This window comes from Mus musculus, chromosome 3 (assembly GCF_000001635.26).
Source record: "Mus musculus strain C57BL/6J chromosome 3, GRCm38.p6 C57BL/6J".
NCBI lineage: Eukaryota > Metazoa > Chordata > Mammalia > Rodentia > Muridae > Mus > Mus musculus.
In genome coordinates this window covers 31217420-31238279 of record NC_000069.6, presented here as the reverse complement: position 1 = coordinate 31238279, position 20860 = coordinate 31217420, and the positions used below count along the sequence as shown (strand labels likewise).

Sequence of the window (20860 nt, the reverse complement as noted above, 5' to 3'; positions counted from 1 at the left end):
TGCATTCATATTTCACACCATTTTAATTCTGAAATGACCCAAAACTCAGTCATCCATCTCACTCACTTTGCAGATGAGGCTGCCTGCAAAAGTGCAGCTGGAGTCCAGGCTCCCCGGCTGCTGAGGCAATGCCTCCTCTGCTCTGTAGAGGGCAGAAGTCCACTGGGCCATGGATGGTCCGAGGCACCAGGACCTGTTCATCAGCAGGACTATACCCCAGGCATCTTCTCTCTGCAACCCCACACTGCAAATGAAAAGTCACCAAAATGGCTTTCAAATATGCACATTTTGAAACGTACTAATAAAGAAAAGATTGTGGGAATGGAAAATCATGCCAATTACAAAGCTAACAATAATGAAGATGAAGGAATTTTCAAAGAATAGGTTAGACCTATCTATGTGCTCCAAATGTCCCAAGATGCTCCTGACTGTACACATGTTTGCTGTGCCACCACAGGTACACTGTGACATGTCCTGAATTTCAATCTATGGCATGAGGTCACCTTATCTGTGTCGCTAACTTCTTCATTTGTAGATAAACACATATCTGCTTATGGACCATAGCAGTAACATGTTGTGTGTACAGAGAAAGACAGACTGACTACCACTCTAAGGGTCATAACAGCCCAGGTGCGAAGGGGGAGGATGGGTCCACCTTCTTTAGACAATATTAATCACATCTTCCTCCCCTAGGGAAAGGGGAAGAGTCGTACCCAGACCTTCTGGCTCTGGTGATTGCCGTCATCGTGACCATCATTGTGGCTCTGGGAGTGAAAAACTCTGTGGGCTTCAACAACGTCCTCAATGTGCTGAACCTGGCAGTGTGGGTGTTCATCATGATCGCAGGCCTCTTCTTCATCAATGGCAAATACTGGGCTGAAGGCCAGTTCTTGCCCCACGGATGGTCAGGGGTGAGTTTATTCTCAGAATCCTGAGTGTCTTCCATGCCGGGAATAGTTTAAGACACATTTTCAAGAAAACATGTTCTTCTAATTGGCATGTTCTGAAGACGTGTTTCGATGCTGAACTCATTTGTGGCTGTTTCGCTGAGATCCCAGTCCACACAGGTAGCAATGACAGCATTGATGTGGTGTTCTCTCTCTCTCTCTCTCTCTCAAGCTGCCTACCTACATGCTAAGAGCTGCATGCATTTTCTCATCGCAATAATCTTGGGAGGGAAATACTCACAAGGGGGCCTAAGGATGAAAACATCCACACCCAGAGAGATCCGGTGACTCCCTGTTAGGAACAGCATGTGGCAGAATCAGAACCCAAAGCCAGGAGTATTGGATCCAAAGACTGTGTAGGAACAGCTCACTTCTGCTAAGATAGCAGCCATGCACAAAAAGAAAGAAATCGGCAAAGAAAGTGAGAAGACTGAGTAGATAGGAAAGGGCTGCCTTTTTCTTGGGGGAAATTATTTATAGTCAGACTCCAACATCCAAGCCTGGAAAGAGGGTCCCACTGGGGTCTGGGAACAGCAGGGTCAGTTCAGCAGTCACAGCTCTGAGTCTTGAGAGGCACATAGTCTAGCTAGAGTAGTCAGGGTAAGGTAAGAGGGTGAACTGGGTAGAAGAACATCTTGGCTCTCTCCCCAGGACCTGGTGGTGGTAAAATCCGTAAGTCCGGGAGGCAAGTTCTTTATACTAAAAGTGGTTCTAAGTCTCTCCTGACTTCTTCCTACAGTGGAACTGAAAAATATTTACTTTGTGCATGTATTGGTAAAAAAAAAAAAATCATCAGACTTTGTTTGACAGTGGAACATAAATCAGAAATTTTCCAGATGGAGGGATCTTAGAAGTCCCCAGGTCCTGTCCCTTGATTTCACACATGAATGACTACCCAGAGGCCCAGGGAGGTGGCTAGGCCTGGTGCTGGGGTAAAGGGCAGGGCTCTACTCAGTTTGCTTTTGTAGCTTTGCTTAGGCTGGTTTTCTTCCAAGATGTCCAGGGATCAGAAATCACTCTTGGAGAATACTCAAAATAACTTCTGTTTATTCCGAGCCATGTCATGCTACTCGGTGCAGAGAAATAAGCAAGTCATTTAAGCCAAAACTGAGTCTGCTGCTTTTCTGTAGACTTCCAGAGAACCACGATGCACATCTCTCCTCTAAAGGAAGACAAAGGCACACTGTTGGATCCCAAGTCTACATTTTCTTATCATACAAATTGTTCTTTTCCTATCACACAAGAGAAACAGCAAATTATAAGAGAGGAAAGGAGTGTCTCCCCGGGCCCCAACTGCATTCACATGTAACTCCTAAAAGCGGTCTCACACATTTCTCAAGGCTGTAAGAGATGACTGGCTGGAGGAATTACTGGAAGACACTGGGCACCAGTTCACGGCTGTGCTCTTAGCTCTTCTCATTATCAAGGGAGGAGACAAACTTGTACCTAATGCTTGCAGAAAAGGACACCCTGTTGGCTGCTTTTGTGTGGTATTGTGAGAGTACTGGCTGCCGTCCTAGATGCCTGCTGTATCCATGTTACCCTGGTCTTACAACCAGACATTACACAGGTGATGTTTGTCTCCACCGTGCACTTGGAGAACACAAGGCTCAGAGCTACCCGTATCATGAACCTACTTCACTTAGTCAGGGCAGGGGCTGAAGTCCCTGCCCAGGGCTGGCAACTAACCTTCCATACTTCCTTTAAGCTTCAGGAAGAATTAGAGTATTGGAAGTTTTGCTATGTGCACGGTTATTTTGCCTGCGTGTATGTCTGTGCACCCATGTGCACGCAGTACCTGCAGAGGCCAGAAGAGAGAGCAAAGCCCCTGGGACTTGATTTGCAGATGATTGCTAGCCACTATGTGGGGGCTGGGAATGAACCCCACACACCCCCATCCTATGGAAGGGCAATAGCTGCTCTTAACTGCAGCGCCATCTCTCCAGCCCTGAAATGGAATGTTGGAACTGAAAGAAACAGTAAGAGATAACAGGTTCTATCTTCACACAGGCTTTAGACACGGTAGCTCAGCCCATGGTGAGGACCAGAAGGACTGAGGGGCTCTGTATGATCCCTCTTTCCAGCTGTGCAGAGCCTAGATGCGTCGTTTAACCTTTTCTTACCTCTGCTGCAGTGTTCTGGGACCTTCATTCTCTTCGGGGTGTCTCCTTCCTGCTTCAGGGATTCTATTCCTTGTCTAATCAAGAGGTCACAGCTCCAAGGACTCATCAGATCCATCTTTAGAGGTCCTGATTTATGCACTCTGTATTCTCACTTGCTTTTCTAGATTTAAAAAAAAAAAAGGTCTAAATTTAGGCATAAAGAAGAAAAAGAAAGATGACTTTTCCACCATTTGGCATTTTCTTTGTGACAAACTCTAATACGTGACTGTTTATTCTTCACGAGAGCCCTGAGAACAACAATGATCTCCACGTTTACATAAAATAACTGACGTTCAAATTATCCAGGATGACAGTTCTCATAAGCAAGAGAGTTGGGATTTCGTTCTAGTGCTGAGTGGTCCAAAGTCCAGCTGGTCCGCACACCTCCCTCTGGTTCACACCCCATGAGACCATATTGTTTAAACCTCTGGCCACTGACCTCACCTTGTCATTGGCCACCAAAAAGCTGGGCTGAGAACTTGGATTTTTTTCTTATGGCATATCTATCCTCCCTAGAGGAAAAAAAATGTATGCCCCGTGCTGTGACAAGATGAAAAGGTTTTATCTGAGTCCAGCGGACACGTGTAAGATATTGGCTCATCCCCCTGTTCCCTGCCTGGCCTTGGATCTCTGCTTTGTCCATGTCCTCCCTAGTGAAGTGACCCAGCCTTGCTCTTCCTCGGCTTTGCTAGCAGATCATTTTTCTTGTCCAGCAGGGCCGCTATGAATTTAAGTCACATGTTGTAAAAGCCCGACACCTTCTCAGGACTCAGTTATCTGCCACTGTGGTAAAGGCATTTCCCGCTCTCACCTAACAAACATCAGTAGAACTGTGTTTTCTTACTTGGCAGCTGGATGAATGTCTGTGCTGTTCAGAGAAACTGAATCCTACTGCTAACTAGGGGACTAGTAAAGAGTTCCAGACATGTTGGGGTGCACTGTGCTTTAGGGACAAGGGGGCGAAGAAACGAGGTAGGAGCCTGAGGACACCACTACAGTGGGTTAGGCACAACTCACAAATGCCATGAAAGGGTTAATGAACAACCAGTCCTCTGGCAATGGGACCCCCACAATCCTCTTCCAGCCACCTCCTTCCAAAGAAAATAGCTTAAAGAATGGTTTACTCACTTAAAGGTTCTGGGTCAAATGCTTCTTTGGTCTTGAAGAGCTTAAGAACAACAAACATTTTCCCCTATATCAAGTGACTCTGGCCCTCAGTTGAACCCCTGCTCCCATCTGCAGTTTCTCAGCCCCTGAACACTGTTGGATGTGTGTGCCCTTCATGTTATTTGTTCTTGATGCTATCTTATGGTTTCTCTTAAACCAAATAAGATATTTTACCAGCACAAATAGCTCCCAGGAAAATAGTCCATAGTAAGAATTTGTGAGGAATTCTGAAGGCCTCCAAGGGAAAGCTATTATTTTTCATGGTCTCCTTGTCTGAATCCATTTGTTGGAGCTTATTAGCACATTCCACTGTCACTGTGGACAGGCTGCTAATAGATCTGGGGCATGAGAGTGCTTGAAAATGCTATTAACATCGTTGTTTGGTCTTGTCACCTTGGCAGAAAATTAGACAAAGGTGCCTAATTATTTTCTAGCATCTGAAGCTTCTCAAGACAACATGGGAAGCCCGCCATCCATCCCACCAAATCTTCTGCTCTCAGGTTTCATGTTACTCCTTGTGTAGCATGGCTCCCACCCCTCTCACCTCCTCAGATAGATTTGCCTCACTCTATCTTATTGTGCCAGGTCACTGTAAATTTATAAGAGGGGTGTGTGTGTGTGTGTGTGTGTGTGTGTGTGTGTGTGTGTGTGTGTGAAGAAGAAGAAGAGGAAGAAGGAGGAGGAGGGGGGGAAGGAGGAGGAGGAGGAGGAGGAGAAGGAGGAGGAGAAGGAGAAGGAGAAGGAGAAGGAGAAGGAGAAGGAGAAGGAGAAGGAGAAGGAGAAGGAAAAGGAAAAGGAGAAGGAGAAGAGACTAAGACTTACCTTAAGGGAGGCATGGCTTCACTATGATTGAAACAGCCTCGTGAACCTGCAATCCCAGCATTTGTTCATTCTTGGAAATCAGCACTATTCTCTAGAGAAGTAAAAATAAGCACGTGTCCATTTCTGTGGGCCTGCTTGTATGATACAGTGAAACATGTTTCCTTTCTTCATCTGGCAGCTGACAGCACTTCCCATATCCTGATACAAAGGCTTTGCTGGAGGAAACATAGGTCTCTTCTCTCCCAGGGAATAACGCATGCCCACATGAGCTGCCTGAGTAAGCAGTTCTTCACTTCTCTGGGCTCTAGTTCCCTTTAAATATGGTGAAGTGCATCAAATGGACTCCCACAGTAGAATGAAATTTCAAATGAAGAACCTAATTATGCAGAAATTTTAAAGCAATTCTATTGAAATGAACTAATTCATACTCTTAAAGTGTGTCATAATAATAGTATACTTCTTTATTAGTATCTATATCAAAAACTACCATAATTTAGATCAGCACAAACAATTTTTCTCTTTTTTTAATTGGATATTTTCTTTATTTACATTTCAAATGTTATCCCCTTTCCCAGTTCCCCTTCTGCAAACCCCTTATCCCATGCCCCCTTACCCTGCTTCTGTGAGGGTGCTCCCCCACCCACCCACCCACCCACCCACTCCCTCACCACCCTACCATTCCTCTACATTGGGCATCGAGCCTTCACAGGAACAAGGACCTCCCCTCCCATTGATGCCAGATAAAGCCCATTCAGCTCCTTCAGTCCTTCCCCTAACTCCTCCATTGGGGTAGCTTTGCTCAGACCGATGGTTGGCCATGAGCATCTGCATCTGTATTGGTCAGGCTCTGGCAGAGCCTCTCAGGAGACAGCTATATCAGGTTCCCGTCAGCAAGCACTTCTTGGCATCAGCAATAGTGTCTGGGTTTGGTGTCTGCATGTGGGATGGACCCCCAGGTGGGGCAGTCTCTGGATAGTCCTTCCTTCAGTCTCTGCTCCACTCTTTGTCCCTGTATTTCCTTTAGACAGGAGAAATTCTGAGTTAAACTTTGGAGATGGGTGGGTGGCCCCATCCCCCAACTGGGGGCCATGCCTGACCTCTGGATATGGTCTCGACAGGTTCTCCCTCCCCTTTATGGGGTATTTCAGCTAATGTCATCCCTGTGGGTTCCTGGGAGACTCTTGCTTTCCTGCATCTGGGACTTTCTGGTTGCTACCCCAGTTCCCCATCCCCCATTGCTACACACCTCTGTTCAGTTTCCTGACCCTCTTTACATCTCCTCCATCTCCTCCCATACCTGATTCTGCTCCTCTGTTTCCCCTCCCCTCCCCCAACAAGTTTTCACTATATCTGCAAAAGTCTCATGATGTGAAAATATCTGTTCTATTGATGACAAAAATTATAGTGCATCTACAAACAAAAGAAATCTCAGAATTTAATTAAAGACTAGTGATAATAAAAATGTGATTCTTTTCCAGAAAAAAACAAAAACAGAAATCCTAAGGTTAGGAGCCTGTAGCATACAGTCCCAGGTGGCATTCTCCGTAGGAAACAGCCCCATCTTACAGCTGGGCAACGGTTACTCTAGACAGCATGAGAAGACTGTCATCTTCGTGACACATTTTACTAGCTCCAGTCTCTATTATTTTGGTCTGTGCTTATGAAGAAGTCAGTGGGGAAGGTTAAAGGTGAACAAACCATGTGTGGGGAGGGAGGAAAGCAATCCTCTCTACACACACTCCATCCTCCTGCACCCGTCAGAGATCAGAGTTTGTGTCTTCATCCAGAGCACACCAGTTTATCCTCCCCTACAAAGGCATCTCAACTATTGGAAGAGGCACTTTTTCACTTTCAGTTGAAAGGGAGACTATCAAGGTTAGGAAATAACATCCAAAATAGTGTCACGTGGTCCCCAATGAAGGGAGTCAAATGGTCCCCGATGGAAGGACTTTAGTGACATTGTGGTTGAAGGTCCAGTCACTCTTGGGGATCACCTTAATCCTGCAGACAGACATCAGCAAAAGTTGCTGGGAAATTGGCATCTGCCCACCTTTACCCAGCCACATACCTCATTCCCGACGAGGTCATTCACACCCCAAAAGGAACAGAAAGCCAAACAGTCTCCCCTCACAGGCACTAGAAATCAAAACCTTACCATCTAGACGTTACCACAGAGGTGATATCTCTCTGAATGGGGCAGAATAATACTTTGTGCAGAAGTATATGCAGCCCACACACAGAAGGCCCACAGCTCACTTCCAGTGTTTGCATGGCGGATCCACAGTGGTCAAAAGTACCATTGCACATTCCCAAGCATCCCTTACAAGGATTTACACCATGGTTGAGTACTGCTAGGTGAAAATAAAACATAAAGTACAAAATGCATGGGTATCACAGCGGCAGGAGGCGGCTCAGTGGTTGAGAACCTCCTAGCATGCATGAGGCCCTGTGTTCAATGACCCCCCAAAAAACATAGATTTTTTTTTTCAACAAATAAATTGAAAATGTTGACTAATCCAATTTTTATTTGGCCATATAATTCTCATCTGTGTATAACACATGAGCAAACTGCCCAGAGTCATAGAGCAAAGTAGAGTAGAACCGAGCATGGGTGCTGAACATTAACCACGCCCCGTTAACCACGCCCCGTGCTATTCAGGAGTGTCTGCAGAGCACCAGGCAGCTGTAGGCACCACGTTTAAGCCATGGTTCTGGCCTCATCTTCTGAGCCTAACAGACGGTATCATCCTTACAGGTGCTGCAAGGAGCAGCCACGTGCTTCTATGCTTTCATTGGCTTTGACATCATTGCCACCACGGGTGAGGAAGCCAAGAACCCCAACACATCCATCCCTTACGCCATCACGGCATCCCTGGTCATCTGCCTGACAGCGTATGTGTCTGTAAGTACCAGACGCCAGTAGGACCTTCTTCATGACCCCTTATGTTCTATTGTAAAACGTGGCTCTGGGGCTCAGGAGATCTTCATGCAAACACAAGGATGTGAGGTCAATTGTGAGAACACACAGGAAAAGCAAAGTCGGGCATGGTTGTATGGGCTGGGGAGGCCGACAGACAGATTCCCTGGGGCCAGCCAGCTTCCTCTTCTTAGCAAGTTCCACACCACTGAGAGACCTTGTCTCAGAGGATTGGTGTAAGAGGGAGACAGAGACGGAGACGGAGACGGAGGAGGAGGAGGAGGAGGAGGAGGAGGAGGAGGAGGAGGAGGAGGAGGAGGAGGAGGAGGAAGGAGGAGAAGAAAGGTGGACAGCGCCTGAGAAATATGTAAGGTTATCTTCCGAACCCGACACAATGCTATACACACACCTGCACAGACAGGCGTACACACTCACACAACAGTAGCAAGTGTTGTCATAGGGTTTTGACACCTTCAGTCTCAGTACATAGACTTCTCACTCCTTGTGGGTTGGTGCTTCCATGGTGTTTCCTTCTGTCCCCCTCTAGTTCTACCTACTGGCAACAAGGGAAAAAAAAAAACCTCAATACCTCAAAATGGAGGGGAAGAAAAGCCCCAAGCCCTCACCTCAGCCTGTGCCTCTCAAGTCTCCATCCTCACCCTTCCCTTTGCCTAGGGACAGTTTGCAAGGGTTGGGCTTTTGTCCAAGCGGCTCAGGTCATAGGCTGGCAGTAACGGGTGGTGTGCAAGCAGAAGCACTGTGGCCTCTGTGCACAGGCCTCAATGCTCTTCTGTCTTCTGGGAGCTTCCCGGCAGTGAAGAGGCAAGGCTCCCGCAGACTGGGGCGAGAGAACACACTGTCCTTGGGAAACACTCCTGCCCTGAAATCTGGAGAGGAGTGCAGTTCTTTTCAGCTCAGTCTTCTGACACCAGCTTAAACTCACCCTTGGGATTTCCCTCAGAAAGAAGCCTCTAGCCTGGTCTCCTCAGGAGCCACAAGTACATGCCCACACATACTTCTGAGGTTTCGCTTCTCAGTCCCTGTGGCAGAGCTTCTATCACAGAAATTGATAGTCTCATCTAACATCTTCTTAGTTCCTATAACCATCTGACCAACTCTGATACAAACACTCCCAGGTCCTGAGGTCACCACAATGGGGAAAATGAAGCAACCATAGGTTGGCTTTAAGGTATAGTATGCTGGACATCACCCCAAAGATTCTAGTATACTAAAAACGTATACTAGAAACGTATATGTCTAATAAGCTAAAAGTCATTACAATTAGAAGGAGTCAGGACATGGGTACAGCCTATCAAACCTGTCATCCCTCATTACCTGTGCCCTGCAAAAATAAAGATAAAAAATATACACATGTATATATATGTATGTGTATATATATGTATGTATATATGTGTGTGTATACATATATATGTAAATCTTTAACCCATTACCTAAGAAATCCAGACCAGATGATGAGGCAAGATACATTCAGGAATGTCTGTTGATAGCAATTCAGTTGCCCACCCAGACATTCTATGAATAGGCTAATTATTATGCCCCTCTATGCACACACAGTCAAGTGTGTATTATTCAGACCCTGATTGTCCCTGCATAATGGGAGAGCTGTCAGGGCAGGAGCGATAGATCTCCTCTACCCTGCTGTCTCCCTCCACATTTTCACCATCCCACCCCTCCCTCTTCCTTTTCCCACAGAGGTAGACCTTGGCAGCACGCACCCACAGTGACTCCTGCTCTTATGGTCCCTCTGTTAAATAGCACTTCAGAGATTACAGGGTACTTCTGCATCTACCAAGCTGGCAGCTTAGCCCATCCTGGTCTGTGTGGCCAGAGACTCTTGAGTGTTGCCATAAGGATCCACCACACTCTTCCAACCACTCTACTGCATCCTCAAAGACAATGTGACAAGTGGCCCAGCCCTAAGGACTACTGTCTTGCCGACTACACAGGCCTCAGCCAGGCCTCAGGGACCAGTTGGTCTTGTCCTGGTCAGTAAACAGCTATCCTGCTACCAAGTTGCTGGGCTGTCATGGCATAGTCTGCTGTCTTCCCTGGTGGCCCATGGTTTCCCTAGGGCACCTTGGGTTCTGACAAACAGGCAAAGAAGTGGTGTACATGTGACCTGCCCTTCCCATTTCAGGCTTCCAATTCCCTTTCTTGGTGTCAGGGTTGTTTTTTATATGTCAGGGAGAGCCACATGTGACTACTGGGTCCATTGTTTAGGGCCAATGCCAAAGAAACCAATTTTATAACAGATCTTTGACATAGAATGGAAAGCAGAACCCCTACAGGAGTCCCCAGATGAGTATATCCTGATGAAGTACAGACACAGTGGCTTCACAGATAGAGTACGCTTGGAGTCCCTCCTGATGCCACAGTTCTCTGTTGGCCTGCATGACCCTCAGCACTAAGCCAGAGAGAAGAAACGAAAATGTCAGTCCCTAATATGGCCCTGTCAGTCTGTGGAAGTCTCAAACACTTTCAGGGTTTTGAGCTCAAAGGTTGGGAATGAGGGAGCCCACAGATAAGGACCAGGAGGATCCTGAAAAGATAAAAGGAAAAGTCTTGTCCTCGTGCTGGTGAGATAGCCCAGTAGATAAAGGTGCTGGCTGCCAAGCAGACAGTCTGGGACAAATCTCCACAATCCACACCAAAGAAGACAGTTGAGCTACCCAAGATGTCCTTGAGTCTCCACTCAGGCACCACGATGTGCAAGCATGTACACACACAAACACACACATACACACACACACATTAAAAAACAGATGATAGATAGATAGATAGATAGATAGATAGATAGATAGATAGATAGATAGATAGACAGACAGACAGACATATAAGGGAGAAAACATGGAGACCATATGGTTTATAATAAAGCCACATGGCCAGTTAGTGGTAGATCCAGACTACCATGCAAGCCTGTTTCCAGGCCAGGGTCCCCGTCCATGCGACTAGTCTCGTCTGCTTCCAGTCTGTCTCTTCTGTTTTCACAGGTGAGCATGATCTTAACCCTGATGGTACCATATTACGCCATTGACACAGAGTCCCCGCTCATGGAGATGTTTGTGGCCCATGGCTTCTATGCTGCGAAGTTTGTAGTGGCCATTGGCTCGGTGGCAGGACTGACCGTCAGCTTGCTGGGCTCCCTGTTCCCCATGCCCAGGGTCATTTACGCCATGGCTGGCGATGGGCTGCTTTTCAGGTAAGGGATCTACTCCGCTGTTCCTATCTAGGGGAACCGTCGCCCACTGATAGCCATCTTGGTGACTGCCTTTCCTAAAGATTCAGAATCTTGCCAAAGTCTGGATTTAAAAAGCTCAGACCAAAATAGCTTCTCACTTCTCACTAGGTCCCTCAGTCCAGAACCAACTGATCTGTGCCCTTCTCCCTCCTCTTGTGGGGGCATTTCCCTTGGGTGGGCAATAGGTCCAAAATGCTACATGGAAGATAAGGGAACTTTCAGAAGGAAGAGCCCGTATCAGGGAAATCTTAGGCCTGCCTCATATTGAGACCTGGCTTCTCTCTGCAAAGCTTTCCTGAAAAACACTCAACCATCGTAGATGAGGAGATCCTCTGGTGAGAAGATGGTAGCTGTGGTGATAACTGTCACCTGAGGAGCAGTTATGAGCACTGGTGTCGCTGGGTGCTCTGTTTGCCGTGACCCATCTGTTTCCCGCAGCCACTCTGCTTTGCAGATGAGTCTACCAGAAATTAAAGAGGCAGAAAAGCCCAAATCTCACAGCTGAAGAGTACTGGGCAAGGATCCTAAACAAGAACTGTCTGGCTCTGAAACTCAGACTTTTAATCATGTGAGTGTTTGGACAGCATGTCTCTATACACCACACATGTATCTGGTGCTTCTGAAGGCCAGAAGAAGATGTTAGATCCCCTGGAACTGGAGTTAAGGACAGCTGTGAGCTGCCGTTTGGGTAGCCCTTGCTCTCAACCACTGAGCTATCCCTCCAGCTCTGATCCTCAGACTTTTGACGGCAGTAACACTTTTGAAGTTCCAGCCCTTTTGGTAGTCATGAACTGGTCCGTTTTCCACTGAGAAGACAGGACATGCTCCTACTCTTGATTCCCAGTGTTTACTACGGGAGGCCAAGTAGCTCCTAGCAGTGTCAAAGGAGCAGGCTCCAGGCTGGATTGCTGCCACTAGCTGTCACCTCCTGATCCTTTTCCCCCATTCACCCAGAGTCTACACCAGCTTAGAGCAGTTGCATTTAGGGTGCTGGGTAGATCAAGAAAGGGGTAGATCATGATAGTGGTGATGGCGAGACAAGGTCACACAGCCGTAAGATTTTCCTGCCATTAAAAAAACAAACAAAAAGCCTAAGAAAAAAGATGATGTGGGCCTAGCACACGGTGCTGTGAGATTCATAAGAGAAATGAGGGGGGCTCTTCAGCTCTGCTTGTCTCTTACCTCTCGCTCTCCTTCTTCCCCTCCATTCTCCTCTCTCTCCATGTGGGCATGGCCAGCCTCTTCTTCTCTACCTTTTCTCTTTCTCTCCCTCTCTCTCTCTCTCTCTCTCTCTCTCTTGCTCTCTCTCTCTTGCTCTCGCTCTCTCTGCCTTTCTACAATAAAGCTCTAAAACCATAAAAAAAGAAAAGAAAGCAAAGCGAAAAGAAAAGAAAAGAAAAGAAAAGAAAAGAAAAGAAAAGAAAAGAAAAGAAAAGAAAAGAAAAGAAAAGAAAAGAAAAGAGGGGGTGGAAGGGGCAGGGCCGGGAAGAGAGAGAGGAGGGCAGGAGAGCTTCCTCAGGGCTCTCGGGGCCTGCTGCAGGAGGACCCATATTTCAGTCACTCTGGCTGGCCTTCTCATCTTCCGCTGGACTTGAACCTGTGTCTCTGAGCTTCTAAACTGGCATGCTATTTTACCAACTCCATCCCTGCACCTCCGTTTGCAAAGCCATGTCTCAGGTTTGAAAACTCGGGTGTCTTAAAAAAGTACAGTTGGCTGAACACCACCTCCAAAGATTGTGATGTCATAGGGCTTGTGAGAATGCTCACTCCCAACAAGCATCGAGAATGCTTCAGACTGAACATCTTCCAAGCTTCTGTGGGCGTCCATCTTCCCAGCTTCTGTGGGCGTCCATCTTCCCAGCTTCTGTGGGCGTCCATCTTCCCAGCTTCTGTGGGCGTCCATCTTCCCAGCTTCTGTGGGCGTCCATCTTCCCAGCTTCTGTGGGCGTCCATCTTCCCAGCTTCTGTGGGCGTCCATCTTCCCAGCTTCTGTGGGCGTCCATCTTCCCAGCTTCTGTGGGCGTCCATCTTCCCAGCTTCTGTGGGCGTCCATCTTCCCAGCTTCTGTGGGCTTCCATCTTCCCAGCTTCTGTGGGCGTCCATCTTCCCAGCTTCTGTGGGCGTCCATCTTCCCAGCTTCTGTGGGCTTCCATCTTCCCAGCTTCTGTGGGCGTCCATCTTCCCAGCTTCTGTGGGCGTCCATGTAGATTTCTGACATACCTCCTAGATCCGATCAGCTCTTCCTGTCACATAGTGAATAGGACCTCTCACTTTAAAAAGAAAAAAAAACAAAAAAAAAATGGCTTCAAACCAAGAAATTAAACTGAATTCTCTTTTATTAATTAATTATTTTATTTATTTACATCCCAACCAAAGAGCATACACAGGCTGGTCCGAGGCCCCCGGCACATATGTAGCAAAGGACTGCCTTCTCTGGCCTCAGTGGGAATGGATGCGCCTAATCCTATAAAGTGAATTCTTTAATGATATCCCAAGATCCAGACTTTGGGAATGGTGTAGCAGACAGAGGTAAAACAGAAATTAGTCAGAAGGGCGGAGTTAACCACAGCTCCCTGTTGTCGTTGCAGTTCTAACACACTGGTAAGTTAGAATTGGTCACCATGGGTACTACAACCCTTAACCCTGTGCCTGCACCTTCCCTCCAGGTTCCTGGCTCACGTGAGCTCCTACACAGAGACACCAGTGGTAGCTTGCATAGTGTCAGGCTTCCTGGCTGCTCTCCTCTCTCTGCTGGTGAGCCTGAGGGACCTCATAGAGATGATGTCCATCGGCACGCTCCTCGCCTACACCCTGGTCTCTGTCTGTGTCTTGCTTCTTCGGTATCAACCTGAGAGCGACATCGATGGTTTTGTCAAGTTCCTGTCTGAGGAGCACACCAAGAAGAAGGAAGGCATCCTGGCTGACTGTGAGAAGGAAACTTGTTCTCCTGTGAGTGAAGGGGAGGAATTTTCCAGCCCAGCCACCAACACCTGTGGGGCCAAAAACCTGCCGTCCTTGGGAGACAATGAGATGCTCATAGGGAAATCAGATAAGTCCGCCTACAACGTCAACCACCCCAACTACGGCACTGTGGATATGACCACGGGCATAGAAGCCGATGAATCAGAAAACATCTATCTCATCAAGTTGAAGAAGCTGATCGGACCCCGTTACTACACCATGAGAATCCGGCTGGGCCTTCCAGGCAAAATGGACCGGCCCACGGCGGCGACCGGGCACACGGTGACCATCTGCGTGCTCCTGCTGTTCATCCTCATGTTCATCTTCTGCTCCTTCATCATCTTTGGCTCTGAGTACATCTCAGGCCAGAGCTGGTGGGCCATCCTTCTGGTCGTTCTGATGATGCTGCTGATCAGTGTGCTGGTGTTTGTAATCCTGCAGCAGCCAGAGAACCCCAAGAAGCTGCCGTACATGGCCCCCTGCCTCCCCTTTGTACCTGCCTTTGCCATGTTGGTGAATATCTATCTCATGCTAAAGCTCTCCACCATCACATGGATCCGGTTTGCGGTCTGGTGCTTTGTGGGTAAGCAATGTCTTCTGGAGCCTTGGGCATTCCCCTTTTAAGGTCTTGAACAGGCTTATCCCAACATTATGCCCTAACTGGATAAGATACCTCCATCGGGCTGGATCTATGGACCCATGCTTTCCTCATTGGTCAATACAGCCAGTTACCCCTGTTCTGCCTGATATGCTCTTGGAAGAACGATGCCTATCAATCCATTACTTCACTAAATATCCAATTACTGAAAGCTCTTCTTGTGTGAGAATAATTAGTGTCAGAAAAGGTGTTCTCAAAATGAATACCCACTTTTTAAAGACATAACGTTACTAAAGGGAGATATAATAGGATGTGGGGGATGGTTGGTTAGATTTCTCTTAGAATCTAAAACTTCTGGTAAATTATAAGAGTTCACTGATCTTAATTTGACCCAATTAAACTGAAAGGTCAATCACAGTGTAACTTTTTAAGGAAAGTGTGAGCCAAGTGTGGATTGGGGCATTATTTTTCTGACACAGCTCTTATCATGCCACCATTTTACATCTGTCAGTTCACACTGGCTTTTGTAAATAGCCCCCAAGGTCCTTATGTCACCCTGTCAAATGCCAATGAAAGGTGTCTGTCATGCTCCATGCTTGCCGACCTTCGTCTGCTGTTAATGAGTGGCCTGACTCTGTAGAGCCTCTGCCATCTTCTGATGCAAATGCATGCTATTCTCAAAACTCACTTCACTGACTTCAAGAGCCCATGCTTCCCCAAGAAATCTAATTTTGACTTTGTGGTCCATTTGTACTACACTTTCGTCCCGTGTTGGTTCAGTCTGACCACTGATGAGGTGGCTGGAGGTAAATCGGTGATAACTTGAGAGGGGCATCTAAGCAGATTTTAAAGTTGATTTTTCACCGTTCTTGTCCTTGGTAGTCCTGAGGGTCCCCAAATACTTAGCCAAGGAGCTTTGCAGAACAGGAGAGTTGCACACTAAGCATTCCCGGCCTAATAAAGCAAGAGAAATAGCCATGGATGTATTGGTCAGGTTAAAGTGACAGGCATTCACATTGATCAGCAGCCTGTCCACTACCTGAGGCCAGTGTGAGCCTAGAACAAAGCACCTGTGGAACGTGCTCAAGAAATACTTCTTAAATGATAGTGATACCGAAGTACTTCTCAGAGGAGAGAAAAGTGAGAATTGCCAGAAAGCACTTGGAAAAAAATAGGATGTGGGTGGTGCTTGAAGGGAAGGTGTGGGTGGGACCTGAAGGGAAGATGTGGGTGGGGCCTGAAGGGAAGATGTGGGTGGGGCCTGAAGGGAAGATGTGGGTGGGGCCTGAAGGGAAGATGTGGGTGGGGCCTGAAGGGAAGATGTGGGTGGGGCTTGAAGGAAAGATTTAATGAGATGGAAGGAGGAAAAACAACCGGAAAAAAAACCAGCAAGTTTCTCCAAGAGAGTCCAGTTCTCCAGGCCACACTGTGTCTTCCCAGAGCATTTTGTCCCAACCTTTCCTTCTCTAGTTTAATTCTGGGTTAAGGTTAGGGGGAATTCGCTAGAGGACGCCCCATTGGCTCATTGATATTTTCTCCGTTTGTATGCTTTATGAACACGTTCTCATCTCTCTTCACACACACGTCTGTACTGTAGCTAGCCAATGGGAGGGCTGCTCTAGACAGAAGTGACTGAGGTGGATAGGAAGATTTTAGTTATGTCGAGTGAACGAAAACAGGTATCAATGCGTGTTCACAGGCTCATTGAACAGACAAAGCTGGCGGAGCTTCAGCATCAAGAACAGGGTTGCCCACAACCAGCTGCCCATCCCACGAGCCATACTGCAGCTAGTGTTAGAGCTTAGAGCTTTCTAGAACATTTAATAATTCTACTCTTTCACATTAAAAAAAAAAAAAAAAGAACAAAAACCCTTCCTACACGGGAACCGTGTGATTTCACAAGTGCTCCTGCTTGGGAAGACACTAGAGGTCACTGGCTCTCAGTCTGTGAGTCACGACTCTTGGGGGGGGGGGGGTGTCATATGTCAAATATCCTGCAGATCAGATATTTACATCACAATCCATACCATGGCAAAATTTCAGTTATGAAGTCACAATGAAATAACTTTATGGTTGGGGGTCTCCACAACATGAGGAGCTCTATTAAAGGGTCTCAGTGTTAGGAAGATTGAGAAACACTGCTATAGATGATTTTTTTTTCTTTAATTTAAAAAGTGAAACAGTAAAGAAAAGATCGTTGATTGGTATACACAAACCCTTTGTCTCATAGGAATAATTAAAAATACAGCGCTGTTTACAAGTTATTGTGAGGGACTGGCCTCACTGTTTAAAATCTCATGGCAATCTCCATTGTGCGGATAAAGAAACAGTAGCTTCTGTTTAAGGGCACACAGCCCAACTCTACAGAGCTAAGGTTAGCACTCTGGTGGAGGAGGGGCTTCAGGGCCCCTTATCAGGGCCAGGACAGGGATTGGTGGTAGAGTGCTTGCCTGGTAAGAACAAAAATCTGGATTTGACCCCTGGCACCACAAACACACTGTGAGCTTCTTATATTAGACACCCCGCCCCACCATGGCCACTATGTTAAACTATGGCCCACTATGGCCTGTCACCACCTCTGTCCCAATCAAGTTTACAGAGGAGTAAACTAACACTCCAAAACGTCAGATAACCAAAGTGAGTGGAAGAGGGGGTTCTTGAGTCCAGGATACCTCACTTTAGTTCTGAGGTTCCTATCACCCCATCATGTACCTCTGCACAAACTTTCTTATTTGCTCTGAATGTTTGGTGGGACTAAAACCTGACATTGGCCCTGAATTTTTGGGCGTATCACTTATGTTCAGGGTCCTGGGCCTCAGTTAACAGTCTGCTGCTATTTCTGTTTCAAGTTCTGAGTAATTTCTGAGCAAGAATCCCATGCTTTCTTTTTGCACAGAGACTCACAAATTTCTAACAGGTTCTGTATCACATCTCTGGTTCCCGTGGTATCAAAGGAGCCCCTATGGCAGTGAACAGTACCAGGTTCAAACTGAAGTCCTGTTCCAGCCTTGACTTATAAATTTAGAAATTTCTCATAACTTCATGGAGCTTTGGTTTATTCATCCGTGAGAAAATGATGGAGAAAGTAATAAGAAATACTTATCTCCTGTTTTTCTTTAAAAAGCTCTGAAGTGACTCATTGTCCACTGACTTGGGCAGGCTGGCTATCACACAGCAGAACACAATGTGAACCATCCCCAACTCCAGGGGCCCTGTTTGTTATCAGGCAGAGGAAAACTCCCTGAGCGCGGTCAAGCATGGAGTATTATTTATTTTAGAGCTTGGCCAAGAAATTTTTAATGTGCAGCCAGATTTTCAAAAATCTATAGTCTTCTAAATCAATACTTCCCAAAATGTCATCTCAAGCCAGCGGTGCTAATATCATGGTGGGCTAGCTAGGATGCAATTTAAGACTTAACAAGCCTTCTAGGTGAGTCAAAGTCACACTCGAATTTGAGAGCTGTTGCTATGTAGAGAAGACATTATCAAGCAGGGAAGGTAATTTAATTACAAAATCTGTTTTGCAATAACAAAATTTTTCCTATGTACGTATAGCCATCCCATAGCCCCAAATTGGGTTATAAAAATACTTAATGATCTTACACAATTACAATAAATATCCCTCCTCTGAATTCATGAGGTTCCCAGACACCGGCTGTTCCTTCAGTTTTATGCACACTGTAACTTTCCTAGGAAGAACGGTAGAGATTATTTTTAAATGAAGCTTCTTATGAAATCAACTGCTTCTTGACAAAATTTCCGTGGTTAAAAGCTGAGTCATAATGGGGTGATGTTCTGAGACACGCTCTGTTATCCTGCCTTCTCTAAGTGAATCTTAATCACAGGATTTCTGTAACAGTGTTTTCTGAGCTTTGACCTTCAAAAGAGCATAACTCACGGAGCCCCATCAAGACTTCCCGGCACATCCTTGCCATTAGACAAGGGAAACGATACAAACAATAAGTGTTCATTAATCCCAACAAAGTGAGCCCAAAGCTGTGTTCAGTGACTCTCCTCTGAGTGGATGTGGGCTGGTAGAGCATCTCCAGGGGTCACACACCATCTCAGGAGCTGTGATGTATTAGGATGGGAACATGGCAAAGTGGGATGCTCCAAGGTCTCTTTCAGGCCTAACTCCTTCCCCAGGGCAAGTATAAAGAATTCATTCTCAGGTAGCCTAACTCACTGGTACCTTTACCATGAGAGCAGCCATGTTTTCATTTCTAATTTATCCAGTCCCTCTGAGGAAGATGAAGTTCTGTCTTTACACTTAGAAGACAGGACTAGAAATTTGGACAATGTGTTTTATGCCAGGATATAAAAATTCTTTTCTTCCTACTGTTTGTTCATTCATTCGTTGAGGCAGTGTCTTTAATATCCAAGACGGGCCTCAAATTCTTTATGTGGCACCAGAATAACCTTGAACTCCGGACCCTCCTCTCCCGACCTCTTTAGTTCTAGGATTACAAGCATGGTGTACCACCGTGGTTGGGTCATGCAGTACTAGTGATCAATCCTGGGGTTTTGTGCTTGGTAGGCATGCATTCACCCAAAATGAACCTCGGCCTCAGTCCCCAAAATGTAAACACCCCCCCTTGCTGGTCTTTGTGTGAGCTGCCATTTAAAATACTATTGGAAATAGGAAGCCACCATTGTGAGGAAGAAAGTTGGAAGGAAGAGTGCTGGGATAGCCCAATTCTTGATGTATGTCCATCAATCAATCATCAATCAATCAGACTGACATGCTTCCTGGTGGAAGAGGAGGAAACAATCAGCTTTTCAGTGTCAGTCATGCTCAAGAGAGTGAAGAGCAAGTCACGTAGGCCTCACAGGAAGGCAACAGGGATGGCGGATGCTTAGGAGAGACTATGGAGGTGAAGCTGGTCTATATGGCCCTCTGCCTACAGAGCAAGGGCAGTGCTCTGGACACAGGCAAGCATAGACAAGAAGGAACAAGGGATTCAAGGGGCTCTGCCACCAGACTCAGGCAAAAGAATGTAAGGAAAGGGAACTGTGGAAGAGGTGGAGGCCCTGGAGCCAGTGTGTGTGGTACGCATCGAACTCCAAGCCTTTGGCTTGTGCTCTCCAACACTATTGGTGAGATCGTGGCGATGCACCGCAATGCAGGCTCCATTCTGGTCCCTTTATAAGTTGTTGCCATTTGAGCCCGATAAATCAGGCTGCGTGGAATATTCTTTTACAGGTCTTCAGTGGGCAACGGACACATTTTTCTTGAGTCTCTGTGCTCTGTGAGATAACATTGGATGTTCCTTCAATCATCAGCCATCATACGGCTCAGATGAAGACAGGGTCCCAACTGCACCTTACAGATGAGACACTGACTTAACATTAGATCAAGTCCAGGGCCGGATAGAGCCCCTCCCATCCAGCCTGCTCTCCCTGGTCACACCACATTAAACAAACCTCACTGTTAGTACAATCGACAGGGTTCGTGGTGGTATGTAAAAAATAATAATAATAATAATCAGGAAGGGTAGGAGTTAGTGGGGATTTAGTGGGTGGGGCGCACACCTCACTGCCCGCAGGTCTCCGCTCCCGCCCTGGCAAATGTCTGTTTTGGAAAGCTGATCCCAGAGCAGCGAAAATAAAAGGCCCTTTGGGCATAACAGAGTGTCTCAGCTATCTGCTGCGGGCAGGGCTTCCTGCTGGAAAGCGCACCCCAGGAAGAGGTTGCTCCACCCAGCCTGGGGTCAGGTGACCCACCTCCTTTCAGTCCAGGCACAGAGCTACAGGCAGAGGACCAGGAGCTCCCTTGGGACACTAGAGATCAGAGGCCCAAAGTTGGAGGCGAGTTTGTGCCTGCAGAGTTGGCAGTCTGCTCTTACTGTTTTTTCCCCCACCCCACCCCGACTCTTTTCAGGGGTGAGTTTTCTTGCATGTTTTGCCTCCGCAGGACATAGGGTACCTCCCCTATACCCAACCCAGGCCTCCTTTCCCTTGAAGCTTTGGAGTCATTTGCTTAGCTTGCCCAGGGTGGAGCCACCTAAACTGAGAAGTGTTTAGTCA

At 46.8% G+C, this 20860-nt stretch overlaps 1 protein-coding gene and 1 long non-coding RNA gene across 5 annotated transcripts in view; one reads left to right on the top strand and one right to left on the bottom strand.

Moving 5' to 3' along the window:
• Slc7a14 (solute carrier family 7 (cationic amino acid transporter, y+ system), member 14) overlaps positions 1-20860 on the top strand; it is a 107714-nt gene that overhangs the window by 72288 nt on the left and 14566 nt on the right. For all 3 annotated transcript variants that reach the window (NM_172861.3, XM_006535472.4, XM_030252613.1), the window contains exons 4-7: positions 694-911; positions 7854-8000; positions 11027-11235; positions 13941-14818. In NM_172861.3, the coding sequence (NP_766449.1) occupies positions 694-911; positions 7854-8000; positions 11027-11235; positions 13941-14818 (1452 nt within the window). The remainder of the gene's footprint in view (positions 1-693; positions 912-7853; positions 8001-11026; positions 11236-13940; positions 14819-20860) is intronic.
• Gm33834 lies at positions 885-5336 on the bottom strand. 2 transcript variants are annotated; one of them, XR_880743.2, is made up of 3 exons: positions 5099-5336; positions 3071-3230; positions 885-2179 (listed from the first exon to the last, which is right to left on the bottom strand). It is a non-coding gene; the product is annotated as a predicted gene, 33834 (long non-coding RNA). The 2 variants fall into 2 exon arrangements; XR_003954457.1 differs by having other exon boundaries at positions 885-2109.